Source organism: Danio rerio, chromosome 22 (assembly GCF_052040795.2).
Source record: "Danio rerio strain M-AB ecotype USA chromosome 22, GRCz13ab, whole genome shotgun sequence".
Lineage (NCBI taxonomy): Eukaryota > Metazoa > Chordata > Actinopteri > Cypriniformes > Danionidae > Danio > Danio rerio.
In genome coordinates, this window is record NC_141042.1 from 16,097,438 (window position 1) to 16,117,500 (window position 20,063).

The window sequence follows — 20,063 nt, forward strand, 5'->3', positions numbered from 1 at the left end:
GATTCTGACAGGTCTGGAGGATTACTGTCAAAGAAATGCTTCGTTTTTGTGTCATATTATTGCTAACACTTACTGTAAGTACTTTTTTGTGTGAGATGTTTTGCTCAAACAGCTAAGCAAGCATATTAAATCAGCAATTCAGCACTGTAGATGGTTCTGGACAATAATCAAACATTTACCTCACGAACAGACTTTTTATAAAAATTTATTACACAGAAAGTGGAAAAAGAAACTTTGAGGCATTTTGAAATACTCATTTGACAGGGGAAAAAAAAGAAAATTCACAAAAAAAGTTTCAGGAATAGCTAATATTTCTTTGGTCTTTGTTTGGTCTTCATTTTGTGTTGGCTCCACAAAGTTAACCTGGTACTTTAATATAAATGTATACATACCATGGTGCATTATCAATGGAGTAATGAACTGCAATGCAGCATGTTGACCAGTAGATGGCGCGCATGTTGTAATTATGAAAAACGCCAAACTGCGCTTCAAACGCCTTCATAACTTCTTCGGTTCTTCAGAATACACAATAGCACAACTTCAAGTGATTTTTTTTTTGCTCGAGCACATGAATGTTCACTTTCCCATGAGGTATGACATTTATTAAGTTACTCATAACAGGAAAACTCGGATATAGCACCTCGTCGTTTGGCTAATTTTTGAAAGTTGTCGAGCCAAGTCGAGAAAAGAAAAAGCATAAAAGAAATACCTCAGACCAAAAATTAAATTATTATTCTGTGAGAAAATAGGGCTCAATAGTTTGCGAGTTGGAATGAAGGAGAGTATTTGTGGAATGTTTTAAGATGGACGTCGTTTTCTCTCATCGTCTTGCTTTATAAGCTGTTCAGCTCCTGAAGTGTTTGATCCAGCACTTGGTGCATTCCCAGGTTTTCTTCTTTTGCAGAAGATAATTTTTCTAAAAGCAAAAACGAAAATCATTAGTCAGACGCTCATTTTAGGCTATACACACTATTTTTACAAGCAGTTTAGTGCACTTCTTAGTGTTCTTCATCCACAACCATGTATGTGTTAAAAAAAGAAAAGTAAACATTCACTTTACTTGTGCTGACAAGTCAGTGTGTCAGTAATAACATTAGATAAGCATGAAATTTATGGGTACAATTAAATAATCTTTAAAATGTTAGGATTAGTAACATAATATATGAAGAGTTCAGATGGATAAACCTCCAAGTGCCATCTGGAATTTTCTTCTAAAATTAGCATTTTTCTCAGACGTATTTCTTAATTTAGTAATTTCACTTTTACGGCAAAGAATAGGTCATTTTCATTCATTTTAACATGAAATAAATGAACATAAGAGCAATTCCATTATTATGGATGTGACATTTGCAGTAAAAACTCAAAACATATATTCACATAAAGTATATATTAACAATTTATTGAAAAATCTGTTTATATTTTCCAGAACAACTGACCACTGATTTAAGGTACCAGAAAAATATCAATCTGTAAACATGTTTTGTACTTTAAATGAGGAAAATAAAGGTGCGTTATGGACGTGACCAAAAAAGTATGCGAGTTGACAGTATACAACATACTTTGTAGAAATTCTGTAAATTAAACTGAATAACCCAAATGAATTAATGATAATCAAAAGGTTGAGTCGGGTCACTATAAAACAAAAATTAATGATTTTATTTGATTAAATATTTTTGCATTTATGAAGAAAAAGTGTTGTTGTGACATTTTATGTCATGTGACAATTGTGAAATTGTCACTTGTGCAAATTTGGTAAATTAAATATATAAGTTTGAAAACATTAACAGATACATTTTGGTGTATTTCTAAAGTTCTGTAAAATGCTTGCTTAAACAAAAAAATCCAAATGGTTTCCATATTTTAGTGAAAACTTTTTTTTCATGGCAAGGTTGACTTTTGCATGGAATTGCTCATATACAAAAGAGGCAGAGAAAAAATGCTCATTGTAGAAGAAAATTCTAGATGGCATCTGAACTCTTCGTCTATTTATTATCTTAGTGTGAAATCAGACATCAAAAATGTAACCTCACCTTTGTGGACATCAGAAAACCGTATATTAAAGCAGAAAAATATTACATTGTGTATATAGAGTACATTTTTTGAGATATGCAACACATTTTAATCTATTTATTAAATAAATTTGAAATCTATATAGAAAAAGAAACACTGTAACTGTGGGATTTTGACCACATACAGTTATTTTAGAGATGTTATAGTTACAGACATTTCCTAAAATGCATGACCTTTCCTGTAATTTGGGATAAATGGATAATAATTTAAAATAAATCAATAATTTTAGATTTGTGAATAAATTTTAACAATTCCTGGAAAAAACTAAACCAAGGGAATAATTCACTTCAAAGTCAACAACACGTTAAAATCAAAATGCACCTTTAAAGGGGTGGTCCACTACGATATCACATTTTAAATTTTTGCTGATGTGTAATGTAGCTGTGTGAACATAAACAACATCTCTGAATGTAAGATGCTCAAAGTTCAATGCAAAAGGAGACATTGGCTTTTACAGAGTTAGCCTAGAAAAGCTTACAGCGAACAAAGTTTGGGGACTACAAAAAAAATAATAATCCGGGTAAATGATGTCATAAACCCTCAAGGTTACGCACATACACCCTGTGCAGCGAATGGGTGTGACCAGAGGCGCTCTAATGTTATAACAGAGATGGTTCCTCATGATGTGGAGCTGATCTGGGAATGACAGCACATTGTGTTAGCTGGCCAATCAGAGCCTCTTGCGGGCGGGTCTTTCACAGGAACTAATAAATGACTTTAAATATGACAATAGTAAATATGTCTTTTTTATGTAAGCTGAGTAGCTGTATATAATCAAAGTAAGATATATGAAAAAATAACATGATTTTTTTACAAATGAAGGATGAGCACACATTGCTTTGCATCTTAAAAACACAACCAAGCCTTAAAAAGACTCTGGACCACCCCTTTAAATCAATAATTATATAAAATATTTCTAGATTTTCCATGAATATAGAGACATTTTCCAGTCTTCTTGATGAAAATTAAGAAATGAAAGCAGAAGATTAAGAATACAAAATGAAGCAACATGAGTGTTTTATTGAGAATAATGAAAACATTGAAGCAAAAATGAAGAAAGTGGCAAGAAAGAGATGCAGTAGAGCGAGACAGATGGATCTACAGGGATGTCATGTCATTGAGAGCATGATCCAGCTCCTCAGAGATGGCTTTATACTTCAGCTTCTGAGCATAGAGTTCATCTGAAGATTGGCAGGAAAAGCGGGAAAGCGAAGGATGAGATGCAGCAATGACCAGAAGCAAAATAAAAAAGAGAAAGACAAGAAGTTAATTGGCGTATGAAGCTAAACATGCTATGTAGCTCACAGAGATCCCATTCTAACAGAAACAACCTAAGCAAATTGTGTGCAAACCAACAATGACTAAAATTTCCATTCGACCTACAGAAGATAGGCACCCTTATTTACTTTTATTAGGCATGTATACTTTTATTAAGCAAATGTAGATTGTGGTCTTGTAATGAATTGAACGGCGCTGTAGGAAACAGACATACTTTATTTCTCTTGGGACAGAAGCAATACCAGGCTTGTTCAAACTGATTCCATATACAGAGTCAACTATATCATCTTCCAGCAAAGGGGTCAAGTAGTATGAAATAAGAGCCTGCTGGAACTCTGACAAAATATCTCTAAAACAATATGGTGTTGTGTGTTTCAAAAGATTTTTATAGCCGTTATATAGGCAGGGAGGATGACCCGCCTGTGACCTGTAAAACCCCATCCATGCAAGACTTCTCAAAGTGTGCTGCTTAGCCACTGGTTATTTCTAAAGGTGAAAAGTTCATTTAGCCACTTCCTAACCTTTACTAAAGTTCACTAAGAACTTCACTGTTTATACAAATCGTTTAGAGCTTATATCGTCGCTGCCAAGTAAAACGTACCCAATTTAAATGGTTGTTAGCTACAGCATATGCTACCAAAACAAATATCTAGGCATATTAACTCATTTAAAAAAGTAAATATCATTTTGGAATCAATTTTAGTATTAAAAGTATTTATCTATTCATTATGGTGGCTTGAGAAAGCCAACATACTGTTATTCTACGTAAACTTATTATTCTTTCGTTTTCTTCTTCTTAGACTACTTTAAGATCTCATCTCCTCCTTGATCATTCATACAACAACCACCAATTTAACTCCAAACCTCCAAACTATACTGAACCTCCAAACTATTACTGAAGTTGCTATATCTTTTCCAACTGATCCGACATACGGTTTTCCTAAAACTGACCCGGAAAATTTGTAGAAGTCCTAATGACTTAACATTGGACTAAACTTTGTGATCTCATACCTTTGCGCCAGACTGTCATACAGATTTAAGGTTACACTCATTTAACTCAGACTACCAATCTGCTAATCACTGATGATGACCTAACAACTTATTGGCCACACCCTAGCAATCACTTTCGGCAACCTAGCAACTGTCCCGTAGTCTTTTGTTATAAAAAAAAACTGCCATTGACTTTACATTGGACATACTTATGACATACCAAACCATACTGACAAACATACTAGCAACATGCTAATTCATAATAAAAACATACTAGCAACATGCTAATTCATACTAAAAACATACTAGCAACATGCTAATTCATGCTAACTACATGCTAGTTTATCCTAAAAACATGCTAGCAACATGCTAATTCATACTAGAACTATGCTCATTTATGTTAGCAGCTGCTTAGCAACTACTCAGAACACCTAAGCAGCTGCCTAGCAACACCTTAGCAACCGCCTAGCAACGTTTGCAACGAACAAAATATCAGCAAATCTAGTTTTTGCACCAGTCCATTAAGTCAAATAATATTATTTTCTAAAATGAACCACCCAACCGTTTAAAATCTAGTTCTGGAACCAGTTTGAATCATCTGAAGGAAGCATTTTGCTAAACCAATCAAGGCTATTTTTTACTACATCATTAGACAATTTTCTTGATCAGGGGTTCTCAGTCCTGGAGGTTCAGTGTCCTGGAGATTTTAGCTCCCAACTTGCCTCAACACACATGCAAGAATGTTTCTAGAAAGCCTAGTAAAACTGCGGTCACACTGGACTTTTCTCCCTATAAACTTCCATTCATACTCAAGTGAAAGTGTCAGACTGGAAACTAAAGCTTGTGCAACAAGTTTCGCAGTCAGCTGCGATGCAAAGTTCAGTGAACTCTGATTTGCAAAATCACATCAAGTGACTTCGACAGACCAATCGAAGATCAAAACATGACCTCACTGCATAGAAATTTAAATTATGGACCAATCGCTCACTTTTTAAATGTCTAATCATCTTGTTTAATCCTGCCCCTTTTCACATTGCCGCACAACTGAATTTTGCATGCTCAAACTCAAGTGTGACAACGGCATAAGAGCATACTTATGCACTATTCTACGCCATTTTGTAGTATAAATAGTGTAAGTAGTGTGTTCACACTGAAAACTCTAAAAACATTAAGTGCACTTTAATTACCCGTATGATGAATTAAGTGTGTAATGATGGACACTTCACGCACTCAATGACCACAGGTTTGCTTACGTAGCGGAAGGGCCGGAGCTATCGGACGCACATGTTGGATAACTTTATTTATTTTGGATGGTGAAAGCAAAATTCTCCTACGAGTGTGATTATAGCGCCTCCCGATGGTAAATGCGGCAATACTCACAGCAGGTATTATTTGATAATTCGGTTGTTTATTTCACTGATTTGGCGACCGTCAAACGTCATCAGGGAGACGGTTTAAATTTCCGCTTAGTAAAAAAACATTAGTGTGCCATTTGGGACAACGCTACATACATATACTATCCTGTTGAGTGTGTAAGTGCATAAGTACATAGTGCATGAGTGCATAGTGTATAGTGTGCCATTTGGGACGCAGCTAAAGACTGGGGTTCTCCCTGACCTAGATCATTTGCTAAAATAAACCACACAAACCAATCAAATGTAGTTAAGGAAACCTGTGTGTGTCAACTAAATGAAGCAACTGACTAAAATTAACCTTTCAAAACCAACCAAAATCTGTGTTTTGAACCCATTTGAGTCATTAAAACATCTGGTAACTCCTCCATTCTCACATTTAATCGCATTCCAGAAAAAGCAGCAGCTTTGACAACAGATGTTCACTCAAATGAACCGTTCAATCAAAGAAATTCACAAAAACAAACTATCTAAATGAGCCAATTCACCAAAATGATAAACTTTCCCAATCTGTTGCCACTATTCATACCGCAGTATCTAGGTCACTGTTTATTACCAGAATAGCTATAGTGTTTTTGAAACATCTACTCGCACGGCTGGAAAACGTTATCAAATTAGCAGAATCTCTATGAATAACTGCATGAACAATGTAGATAAAACTGTTTGAGCTGAACTGTTTGGCGTTACATAAATCTTGTTAAAAAAGAACTTGACACAGAGATTAACCCATAGAACTAATTAATGAGTTCATACCTTCAAGGTCATCAATGGATTTTTCCAGTTTGGCCACTGTCCTCTCTGCAAACTCTGCACGGGTCTCGGCCTAATAAACAGAATAAGGAAGTTTAAAAAAAGTTGTTAGAGATGAGAAAGGGCAGCTTGTCTTTGACCTTGTCTCATTTATTGACTTCTTTACCTCCTTCAGCTTGTCACTAAGAACTTTGATTTCTTCTTCATACTTGTCTTCTTTTTCTGAGTACTGTAACAAAAGACAGACACAGAAAAAATATTTCTCTTTCCGACAACATCAAATCAACTTTGCATCCCCCTTGAAGCTATTTTGTTGTGGGAATTTCAACCGTTAGTCTGTAAATTGCCGTGTTTCGGTTCCAAAGCGATTATCAGGCTCTGAAGTCGAGCCTCAAATTGCACCTTTGTGAAAGTTAGCAGATAAAACAGAGGTGTTGACTTACTTTCTCTGCCTGAGCCTCTAGGGATTTAAGGTTGTTGGTAACGTTTTTCAATTCCTCCTCCAAATCACTAGCTTTGCTGTTTGAACAGAAAACAAGCTTTTAATTGGTAAGGCAACAAACATTCACTATTTAGTCTGCAAGATTAAAAGTGTGAGAATAGGTAGACGATACCATTCAGCGACTTCAGCTCTTTCTTCCGCGCGCTCCAGCTCACCCTCGAGAATCACCAGTTTACGGGCCACCTGTAGACAAGATGCTTTCAGATGAACAATTTCAAACGTCAAACATCTGGAAGCTGCGTTCGACAAGGTGCTTGTAACTCACCTCTTCGTATTTGCGGTCAGCCTCCTCGGCGATGTGTTTGGCCTCCTTCAGCTGCATCTCCTGGATCTCCATCTTCTCCTCGTCCTTCATGGCGCGGTTCTCGATTACCTTCATGCCTCTGGAAGTGAAACAAAAGGTTAGTAATGCAGTCATTATTATTGACCTTTCAGATAACCTAGATCAAAAAGTATGCTAACAAAAAAATCTTAGATCAGGGGTGCCCAAACTCGGTCCTGGAGCACCAGTGTCCTGCAAAGTTTAGCTCCCACACTAATCAGACACACCTGGGTTAGCTAGTCAAGCTCTTCAGCTGCGGTCACACTAGAGTTTGAGCTTGCGAAATTCTGTTGTATGGCTCTGCGAAAAGGGGCGGAATTAAACAAGATAAATACAAATTTAAAAAAGTGAGTGATTGGTCCATGATTTAAATTCCTGTGCAGTGAGGTCATGTTTTGATCCTTGATTGGTCTCACACAGTCATGTAATGTAATTTCGTAGGTCAGAGTTCTCTAAGCTTAAACTTTCCAATGCAGCGAACTGTGAAACTTGACGCACAAGCTTGCGTTTCCGGTCTGACGCATTTGTGTGCGTATGAATGGAAGTCTATGGGAGAAAAGTGCAGTGTGACCGAATCTCTTCTAGGCTTTCTATAAACAACTTGCCTCAACACACCTGCAAGGATGGATCGCAGGACACCAAGTTTGGACACCCCTTTCTTAGATAGTATTGAAAATTTACAGTTCACACAAAAAATGAAATTTACCCATTTAAATTGAATCATTTTAATCATTAAAATGATTATTAAATTAAGTAAAATGTTTACTTTCCCTCATGTGGTTTAAACCTTTATAACTTTCCTCTTCTGTTGAACACAAAAGAAGATGTTTTGAAGTGTACTGGTTGCTGGGACCCATCAAATTCCGTAGTGGGAAAATAAAACCACTATGGAAGTCAATATAGGTCCCCCAACAGAACAAATAAACTCTAATAGTTCATTTTTGGCTAAACTATCGCTTAAAATTTACCCTTGACTCACTCTCAAGAATATATTTTTAAAAATTGTTGCAAATGGTAGCCATTGATAAACATAGTAGGAAAGCAAATACTATGTAAAACAGTTTCTACCATTCTTCAAAGCATCTTTTTTGTGAGAAAGAAACTTAAACTGATTTGAAACTTTCATTTTTGTGTGAACTATGCCTTTAAATATAACCTCTCGAACAAAGTAAAAGTAACCGTGTTCTCTCTTAAAATTATATTTGAATTCCATCACATTGTATAACACCTTACGCAATCAACTTCAGGATTGTTTTTCGATGAGATAAAGGTGTTTTGCTCGAAAGAAGAAAAAAGTAGTTTGAACTCAAAGCAACAAAGCAAATCATTCCTTCCATCATTATTTTTAAATTAAAAGTTTCCACTGACCTCTCACTCTCGTCTGCTGCTTTCTCCGCTTCTTCCAGTTTCTGCAGTGCAGTTCCCAGCCGTTCCTGAGCCCGATCCAGTTCCTCCTCCACCAGCTGAATCCTGCGGTTCAGGGCTGCCACATCACCCTCCGCCTGATGGTAATAAAAAGGTCAAAGGTTAATAACATTCTGACATTTTATTTAACAACTATTGGTCACACTTTATTATCGGTACAATTCACACTATTAATAAACCATGACTTTTGCCTCAATAAACTCCCAATTTGCTGCTTATTAATAGATATTAGAGTAGTGGATAGGTTTAAGAACTCTGAGGATTAGGGCTGTAGAGGATTAGGGCTGTAGAATAGATCAAGCAGAATGTGTACTTTATAAGTGCTAATAACAATAGGGAGGTAATAAGCTACTAGTTAGTGAGAATTGGTACTTAAAATAATGTGTTACCCAACAATTTATACTAGGGATATGAAATAACGTTTTGCTATGTTTTCAGGTCTGCAGGGATTCTCTCAATGAGGGCATGTAATGTTTGTCAGTTATTGCACAAAGCACAATCAACTGCAGAAGAAAAAACATTTTTGCACCCTTTACGACCACCACCACCCGTTGTGATTCAAACAAAGATTGGCCTCAGAAAGAGCACAATGGTGCCTCTGTGACATTTCTCGGTTTTAAGAGACCTCACAGCCAAACCGCCCACTTACTGCACTGATAATTGCAACTATAATTATGACGAATATCACCGTGGTTCTCTCTCAGAGAGCGGACCGAGCGAGCATGCCAAACACTTGGAAGGAAAATCTCAAAGCCAGGAAACTGTATCTGGGTTTTAACTTTCAAAGGAGACAGAAAAACAAGGCTTAAGGGAAAAGTCAAAGAGAGCAAATCATACATTTTCTGATTGCACCTTTGTTTTTGAGTCAGAGCTGCTGGTATTTATGGACTCCATTCAATGTTTGGTGGAGCCTTTGGAGCATGAACAGTAGTAAACACATCATGGCTGACTTACTACACCGCTTACTTTTATAGACTTTAAGCTTTTTACCACTTTTTACCTACTGGACGTCATCAAAAAACATTATTAAACATATAAAGAATCATATATCATAGTATAGGTCTGAGTCCAATACATTCCAACTTTTCATCACACAGTACTTTATCACAATATAAATGTACTAATCAACTGTTAAAGTGACTTGATGTAAAGAACTACAACCAAACCAATTATTCATTCATTCATTCATTCATTAATTTTCCTTCAGTTTAGTCTCTGATTTATCAGGGGTCGCCACAGTGGAATGAACCAGCAACTATTCCGGCATATGTTTTACACAGTGGATGCCCTTCCAGCCTCAACCGAGTACTGAGAACCCAACCAATAATTTTCTGAAAATATCAAATTGGAATAGGGTTACACCGTGGCTTAGTGGTTAGCACTGTTGCTTCACACCAAGAAGGTCGCTGGTTCGAGTCCCAGCTGGGTCAGTTGGCATTTCCGTGTGGACTTTGCATGTTCACATTGGTTTCCTCAGGGTGCTCCGGTTTCCCCCAAAGGCCAAAGACATGCGCTATATGTGAACTGGGTAATCTAAATTGGCCGTAGTGAACATGTGTGAATGTGAGAGAGTATGGATATTTCCCAGTACTGGGTTGCAGCTAGAAGGGCTGTGTAAAACATATGTTGGATAAGGTGGCGGTTCAATCCGCTGTGGCGACCGCTGATAAATCCGAGACTAAGCCAAAGGAGAATGAATGATTGGTTTGGTTTTAGTTCTTTACATCATGTCACATTGCCAGTTGATTAGTATATTTGTATTGTGATACCCTAGTACTGTGTGATAAAACAGGTAACGCAATGAAAAAAAGTTGGAATGCACTGGTGCTACAACCTCTTTGATGTTTTTTTGTTAAATAATGTTTTTGATCAATAAAGGAACTAAGCCGAAGGAAAATGATAAGAACTTCAAAGAAAGATAAAGTTAAACAAATTTAGATGTAACTTTGGTAGCTAGTTTACTATTGGATGTCATTCAAAGACTGTTATAAACATAAACATTACCATAAATAATAGTTTAGGTCTTTGAGTCCAATTCTAACGCCATGTTTGTCTCATTATCACTACTTATTTTCGTGTAATGGTGAGAGAATGTAATTTATTTCCTTATAATTGACAAATATTGGACATTTCGATTGTTTATATCTCTCGAAGTCACTAATCATCAGTCTATATAAAGTTGTGTATACAGTTAAAGTCTAAATTATTAGCCCCCGTCTATTTTTTCCCCTATTTCTGTTTAACGGAGAGATTTTTTCAACACATTTCTAGACATAATAGTTTTAATAATTCATTTCAAATAACTGATTTATTTTATCTTTGCCATGATGATAGTAAATAAAATTTTGCTAGTTATTTTTCAAGACACCTCTACACTGCTTAAAATGACATTTAAAGGCTTAACTAGTTTAATTAGGTTAACTAGGCAGGTTAGGGTAATTGAGCAAATTATTGTATATTGAAGGTTTGTTCTGTAGACTATAGAAAAACAATTGCCTTGTAGGGGCTAATGAGTTTGAACTTAAAATGGGTTTTAAAATATGAAAAACTGCTTTTATTCTAGCCAAAATAAAACAAAAATATTTTCTCCAGAAGAAAAAAATAGTATCAAACATATTGTGAAAATTTCCTTGCTCTGTTTAACATAATCTAGGAAATATTTAAAAAAGAAAAAAAAATCAAAGTGGGGCTAATAATTCTGACTTCAACAGTTTCAAGATTCTAGTTCACAACATACCAGATGACTATGTCAAATTTATTATCTCATAATGGCAAGAATGGAAATTTCAAAATATAACTTAATATCTTGTGTTGTTTCTACTCTCCTTAACGCTATTTAACTAATCGAACAAAGCATCAATGAAACTTTGTCTCAAAATCTAATTTTACATCTGGCGATTAAGAGAAATGAGGTCATAACTGTGAGACCTAATGTTTTATCTGAAGATAGAAAACATCCGGGCTTTAAAATGTAAATATACCTTGTACTTTGCTACGTGCGAGCCTTTTTATCTCACAAAACGCCATTTGAATGTGCTATTGGAGCTTGACATCACCGAATGGACATTTATTCACACGTATTTAACCAACAGGCTGAGGGTGTAGGAAGTTAACCCCCTTTCGAATAAAAGGGAGCCAAAGAGGGGAGGAGAAAAATGCACAGGAAATGGACACACTCCACATCCTCTCCCCTCCCAACATGCACATTCAGTTCAGGGTCAGGATACTCCCTCATGAGCCATGCCCTTTCCTTAGTCACTGTGCTCCCTATTGCTTTAAACGCAAGCCATATATGGTAAAATAAGCTCTGGAGAATGCCAGTGGTGAAGTGCCAAAAAGATTTAAAGGCTGAAGAATGGAAAAAAAAATACGACAGCCATATGTTATCGAGAAGCGTCTGGACGCAGCCTTGAATATTTTATCACATACAAAATGAACCCAAGCGCGCATATGTGTGATATGAGACAAAGACATTCAGAGATCGATGGATTCCTGAGTCCACTTCACATCATGATACGCTCAGGGATGTTGTGACGTCATTGTCCAATTATACGATTAGGTCTAATATGTCGGGGAATCACCTGGGACTTAAGTTGCTGACTTCCTGAGCCACAGTTTTGTATGTGACATTGAGCAAACACTTGAGACCAGCTTTATCAATGTAATGGCCTTTTATGGACTGATATTATGAAAATAAGGCCTATCAGATGAAAATGATCAGAACGTGCTTCTTTTTCATCCTATTTCAGAGATCTGACTGGTAAGAGAGCCCAATAGTTTGGTGCAGATGCAAACCCATTGATTGTTTCTAACAATCTCAAAGAAATGCAGACAAATTTGGAAGCATTTCAAAGCAAGTGATCACTTGTGCACACTTAACTGTAATAAGATATGCAAAAGAAGCCTTCATATCATCATTTTTAACACCATGGGAACCTGCCAATGCAAATATGAGGAGCATTACTGAAACGGACACCCTTCCTGTTCTCAAAAGTCTAATGTTTGTAGAACATGCTTCACATATGTTTCCAGTCTTGCTTTTGACATTTAACCCCACTGTGAATCATGGCCTGCATAACTTATGATGACCATCATGGAGATCATAGGTCACATCATTAACAAGTCCAAGGGTGGGAAACCTCCCACTAATGAAAGCAAAGTCAGCAATATTTCTGTCACAAGCATTTGACTCGATGAAACACCCCTAAAACAAGGAGGAAAGAATTAATGCTGAAGAATGGGATCATGATCCTGACTAACATTTCTTAAGACTTAAATGGTCAAAAGAAAATCGGCACACTACCACTTTAGCTCTCAATCTTTTTTTTATGTAACATAGTTTCGACTACATGGTCTTCATTAGGTTGTTTTTGATCAAGCACCTGCCTTTGAGAATTCTAGATGTGCGAACATTTCTTGGTTGCTTAAGACTTAAATGGCCATGGAGAGACAAAAGATGCACTATTCGGTCTACAAACACTAGAAGAACAGGACTTTTCTTAAGCTGTTCCAGCTTCCTGCATATCTGCATGGTCATCTGAGTATGAAGAGGGTCCACAGGAAACTCCAATGTGGAACAAGAGACAACATCCTGACTCAGTTCCTTCGGGAGCTCAGGATGGGACATCCTTTTTAGGTCTTTCTTGAGCAACACAATCGAATTCTTAAGTTCTACGAAAGATCTGCAAACAGGCATTCATTGATTAAATCAGTGAAACAAGGGAACATTTGCATCCCTACAGTCGTGTATACCAGTGCGTTCTAATGGGGTTTTGGTCATGTTCTCTTGAATATTAAAGGATGGGTCTGAAAATTAAAATGGACTACCTGAATTCCACAAGAAAACTGATTCACTATCAACTTGATCTCAGTTTCTTTATTCTGTTGAACACCTAATGTATTTTAAAAACCTCTAAACCTTAATTCTAAAGTAGATAAAACTCATTTTATGGAAGTCAATGGTTGCAGGTTTGCAACATTTTTCAAAATATCATATTTTGAGTTGAACAGAAAAATGAAACTGATAAAAGTTTGAAACAAGTAAATGCTGGCTAAATTGTGACAGAACTGTCATTTTAAGGAGAACTATCCCTTTAAGAACAAAACTTCCTTACAGATAGTATTTTGGTACAAAATAAAAAAAGTTTTTTTTTTGTTTGTTTGTGTGTTTGGACACCACCATTTACCCATACTTCATTACATCAAAAAGATATTGGTGGAAATTGCTCTTAATTGCTTTTTTACATCAGGCTAGCAATTACACTGTCTAGGTATGGATGAATGCATTTAGTTATACCCAAAAGAGATATTATTTATATTTAGATTATATAGTAGTAGCAAGATAAATTGGCAAGATTAATTAATTGATGAACATGATAAATGAATAAAAGCAACATTTTATAAACTCTTTATAAAAAGTACTACGCAGATGTCTGTATCTTTCTTAAACCAAACCCAAGTTTAGCAGTTGTCTGCTTAAAAAAAAGTTAATTGTGTAAGTCAAAATAATACAAATCACTAAAAAAAGGGTAAGTGGTCCAATAACTCCGTATGTGGAAAACAATAAGGCCTAACAACTGGCCCAAAGCAGATTTTGGGGTCGGACTGTCCTTTTGGACCAACGCCTTTCATTCCACAACCTCACGTCTGCATCCAGGTCTCGCTGTTCACCTAAACATACAATTATAATCTTCAGAGGAGCCGGGGAGCTTTTTATAGATGCCCGTGTTTACGGATGGACCGCGTAGAAGAGCCCACAGAGGAAGTAAGAAAAGTAAGAAGACAGAAAGTAATAAGATTTGTCTCACTTTCTCCCGGAGCTCGCGCTCATTGTCCAGCTCGCGCTGAAGACCCAAAGCCCGATCCTCTGCGTCATCCGCCTGCTGCTGCAAACACTGGATCTTTCTCTTCACAGCGTCCAAAGAAGTCACACCTGTCATTTTAACTAGCTTATTATATTATATTTACTACAAGAAAACAAAACAAAACGCGACTTTGGTCGAGGAGAAACAAAACGATGTGCAAAAACAACGGAAACCGTTTTTAAAAAGCTATAAAATATAAATACGTCAAAATGTAAAGGCTAAAAACTCTATTGTACCCCGAATACAGGGATGGTATAACAAATAACGGAATGGTGCTGTATTTTGGATGATCTGTGCAAATAGGAAAAAATGAGTGGAAAATAAAACACGAAATGTGCAATCCAAGTTCTTCCCAGTCCGGATCAATACAAAACGGTTGAATGAGCAAAAAAAGGTCTTCGCAGGAGGTTATTTCAGTCTCATGGAGTCATTGGAATGTGGGAGAATGTGAGGAGGCAGAACTTCTGCAGAAAAGTTTCAATGTAACTGTGGAAAAGTGAGCTACAAGTGACGTCACGGTGGGCGGGGCGCCCCTTGAGTCACAATACAGACTCATTTTATGTTGATTAGCCTACTCCTTAGCTTAAAAATGTAGCCTATACAAAAACGTACTCTTTTCTTTTATCTTGACTCCTATTGAAAACAATTTGTTGATTTTAAACAATTGAATTATAGCATGCTGCATTCTTTGTGTTTATTTACACTAAATGAACACAATATATTTTTAACTCTAACAATAGAAATGTACAGTATCTGTGGGGTCAGATGAAAAAAATAGTTTTCATTTTTTATCTAATTAAAACCTTTTATTTTAGATGTTTTGTTATTAATCAAATCACATTATAATATAAAGCTGTTTCTGTCTAACTGATCTGACTCATATAATTGACGTTTGATTTAATATTTCAAAACAAAAACATGCCATTTTTTATTTCTTTTACATCGCAACACATTTAACTGTATGTCAGTTGAAATTCTTTCAAACTAAAAACTTTGTGACGTATTCAGAAATCTATCCTTAATTTAAATCTCACAATTTTGAATTATATCTCATCGTTCAGATTTGTTTTATTGTCAGTTTATATACTGCAATTTGGACTTTTTCCATAATATATATAATCTCCTTTTATCTTCGGCAATTGAAATCTTTTATAGCTCGTATAATTTTGAGTTCATATTGTGAAATTCTGACTTTTTTTCCCTCAAATTTGTGATTATTTCTCACAATAATGAAATTTTGGGCAATTCTGGCTTCATTATTTCTTGCAATTCTGAGTCCATACCTCATAATTCTGAATTTATATCTTGAAATTGAAGTTTACGTCTCGCAATTATGAGTTTATATTTTAAATTTCCAAAGCTTACAGCTTAGAATTGCTTTTTTGCAAATATTTTGATTGATTACAAATTATTTTTTATTATTATATCTCACAATTCTAGCTTAACTGAAGTCAAAGTTTTGAGATACAGTTGAAGTCAGAATTATTAGCCCCTTTTATTTTTCCCCCCAATTTTTGTTTAACAGAGCAGATTTTTTTAACACATTTCTAAACATAATAGTTTTAATAACTCATTTCTAATAACTGATTTCTTGTATCTTTGCCATGATGACTTTAAATAATATTTTAGTAGATAATTTTCAAGACATTTCTTTACAGCTTAAAGTGACATTTAAAGGCTTAACTAGGTTAATTAGGTTCAATAGGCAGGTTAGGGTAATTAGGCAAGTTATTTAATAACAATGGTTTGTTCTGTAGACTATCGAACAAAATGTATAGCTTAATGGGGCTATTAATTTTGACCTTAAAATGTTTTTTAAAAAATTAAAAACTGCTTTCATTCTAGCCGAAATACAACAAATAAGACTTTCTCCAGAAGAAAAAAAAATTTTATCAGACATATTGTAAAATTTTCATTGCCCTGTTAAATATAATTTGGGATTTATTTTTTATTTTTTAATTCAAAGGGGGCTTAATAACTCTGATTTCAACTGTATAATTCCAATTTTAAGTCCAAACTTTGAGGAAAAAAAAGTCAAATTACCATTTTTATTTTCTATTTAATGGCGAAAACAAGATTCCGTATTTGGTCTTGTCATAAATTTTTTATTTCTATACATTTTTGTATGCTTGAAAAATGTATTTTTTTATTCACAATTCATTATAAAACTAAAAAGCATTTAAAATATGAAATGCAGGTTATGACTTACAAATTTAACCACCGCAATTAAACTCAAGCGTTCAATCACACCCCCCACCATTAAAAGCTCCAATCTTGATGTTCCACACCATTTCATCTGTGACACGCTTTCCTCAGAAGTGCGCTTTTGTTCTAAAGACGAGCCAGGGATCTCAAAGCATTGATTTCATTAGTCACAGGAGTGTGGCCCTCTGTGTTTGCTTTCCCTACATTCCTAGGATTCCTGGGCTGCTACATGGCAACCGAAATCCCAATCTCCCCTGCTGCTCCACTGACTTATCAGTAACAGGCCTCGAAAAATCCCTCGCTCATTCAGAGTCTTCTACCTTACTTCTTTGGCGTTGCGCATGCAGATGTATAATTAGTTTACAGTTTCCTCTAATGCATGACATGTGGTAGGCTTGTCTGGAGCACATTTTCAGGGCAACGCTCCAGATAAATGTGCTCGTATCCCCAGTTTCAGGCCTCTCAGTGTCTAAAGAAAACGAGAACATTCTACAGGAAATGAAGCGCACTCAAAACTGCATTTGTACCACACTTATTGAATAAAGTCTGATGTCACGCTGTGTCCTCGAGAAGAATTTTGTGTTGAACATTCTAAAAAAAAAAGTGGTTCTTTTTTTGGAATCTTTGATTTCAAAAAGAACTTTTCAACTGCTTTCCATATAAGTTTCTTTAGACGTTATACACACACATACATAGCACAAATTACAACTTCCAAAAATAAAGGTACAAATGCTATAACTGACACTTTTGTACGGTCCATTTCAGTTTAAAAGTACAAACACTGAAAGTTGACTCAGTGGATTTACTTAATTTTTTAAGTTAAGTGGTTGCAAACAATTTATATGGAATTTAAACACACAAATTAAGTTAAACATTACTAAATTAAATTTTTTGTTTAAATTCAACACATGTAACTAAAAGTATAAAGGTGTACCTCTTTTGAAATTCAGGTACCAATACAGTATGTATCTTTGAGGTACCTCTGTGGATCCTTTAGAAACAAATGAAGGTAAAGTCGGTTTTATATTCGCACCTTCGGACTTTCACCTTTTTATATAAAAACATTTTACCAGAAACGTATATTTTTCCTTAAAAAATGTGACAGGGCCTGACCTTTAAGCTTGTCGTCCTCAAAAAAAATTCATACAAAAACAAACATAAATTTGAAAAAATTAAATGATAGAATGTGTCCTTGATCACTGTCAGCTTTTTTCTCAGTCGAATGCTGTCACTTCAGTGTCATAATCTTAGACACGCAGTTAATAGCATAACAAAACTAAAGCTAGGTTCAACTGGGCTGAGGACAAGGACACAGACAGGGTTGCAACATTTGTAAATTGTTTTTAATAAAGAAAGAAATCTGAGAACCAAATGAATGATTCATTTATAGAGCAACTCACAGAAATCAACCATCAGTCCATTTTAGACATCTTTGGGATTAATTATTTTTTATTATGACTGTATTTATGTTTTTATTTCAGGGACAGATAGTGTACGTATCTTGCAGAATGTCTTAGAATTTCAGAAAAGTATTCTTTGCCAATTCTAAATAGTAAAATCAAATCAGTCAATGACTATCAAAGTACAACATTGTTCACAGTTAATTAAATGGTTCTAGTGTTGTTTTGAGGTCATACTTGCATGTCATTTCAGACCGAATATTCAAAGTAGCATGTCACAAATTGGAACTGTTCAAAAATGAATGAATGTGTGAACATAAAACCAACTTTACCACAATTAGGTACTACAAATCTATCAGTGACAGCTCTCGCACGTTTATGTATAAAAATTATGATAAATTTAACTACTTTTTCTTATATAAATCATGAGTAAACGTAATTTTAATTTTATTTTGTAAACTATTGATGACATTTCTTCCAAATTTAAAATTAAAATGATGTGATTTAAAGCATGATTGTTTTTAAAAGATAACTAAAAGGTGTGGCAACTGTGTTTTCAGAAGTTTATATTCATTTTTAGACAACACAATGCACATTTGTTTAACATCAGAAGACTTCAGAATACAAAATTTGGTGCAATAACCCTGATTTTCATTGCTATTTTTTCAAGAAAAAAACTAAATAATCAATTATGTATTTAAAGTTTGGAGGAAATCTTATAGAACTTAATACATTTCAAACCCACATCTAACAAATCCAGCAAATTAAGAGAGTCTCTAAATGTTTTGTCCATAACTTGAAAAATAACTATTTACTTAAAGGTTATTTATTTTGGAATCCCTGTGAGGAGAAAAAAGGAAAAAACACATGGAGTACACTTTAAATCTCTCATTCACAAATGGATTTTCACCCCATGTTGGAATCATTAAGAATTCACAAACAAGTGGTTCGCCCCTCCACAGCTTCCTCCTCAAACTATGTAGTCATTTCCTTTGAGGTCATACTATGAGGAGTAACCTGAGGTTATCAGGATGGACCCCTTCACAGAAAATGCAGGTGTGATTACGGCAATTTTCAGACACGTCCCTAGGCTAAATGTGTTCTCACAGGCAGCATGTGTTGTGCTTTGAATCATTTCAGCTTAAAGGTACAAAGTTTGTGCATTTAAACTTTAAAATTTATTCATTGACATCCATACTAGGCAAAAAATATACTAGTCAATGGTTTCAGTTTCCAACATTATTCAAAATATAGTATTTTATGTTCAAGATCTCAATCAAATTAGGATGAAGTGAAAAGTGAGAAAACATTGACATCATTTTATTTTTGGGGCTTTAAAGTCAAATAAAATGGCAGGTAAAAACTACAATGAGCTTCCTCCAGGGATGGTGACATCACAAACCTTTACATTTACATAAATTTCACCCCTGATAGTGACTTTCCATCAATATTCTTAAGACAGTTAGCAAATCACAACACACTGGGCCAGCTGATCAGTCTAAGCCCATTTCTGAGGTTGGGGCTTCATAGAACCAGGAAGTCAACAGAAACAGAAGTAAAATATATGAAAAACAACAATACAAAAAAAAGCATACATACACAATTAAAAAGCCATTAGTTGACTTTATTTAAAAACTTGAGTAAACTCATAGGTTTTAAGGCGATAAGTTGACTTTAATTTTTACAAAAGATTGAGGAAACCTGTTGCTTTCAAAATTATCAGTTGACTTTAAATAAGATTAGTTGACTTTACTTTAAAAATGTGAGTAAACTTAAAAGTTTTAAGGTGATTAGGCTTTAATTTAAAAAAAATTGAGTAAACCTGTTGCTTTTAAAACAATTAGA

General features: G+C 35.1%; 1 protein-coding gene across 4 annotated transcripts in view; it reads right to left on the bottom strand.

Moving 5' to 3' along the window:
• Positions 1-189: 189 nt before the first annotated feature.
• Positions 190-20,063, bottom strand: part of tpm4a (tropomyosin 4a) — a 24,633-nt gene continuing 4,759 nt past the window's right edge. Inside the window, 8 exon segments of one of the 4 annotated variants that reach the window (NM_213158.1) lie at positions 190-916; positions 6,504-6,573; positions 6,667-6,729; positions 6,944-7,019; positions 7,115-7,185; positions 7,268-7,385; positions 8,693-8,826; positions 14,557-15,065. In NM_213158.1, the coding sequence (NP_998323.1) occupies positions 834-916; positions 6,504-6,573; positions 6,667-6,729; positions 6,944-7,019; positions 7,115-7,185; positions 7,268-7,385; positions 8,693-8,826; positions 14,557-14,688 (747 nt within the window). In that variant the 5' untranslated portion in view covers positions 14,689-15,065 and the 3' untranslated portion in view covers positions 190-833. 4 annotated transcript variants of the gene reach the window in all.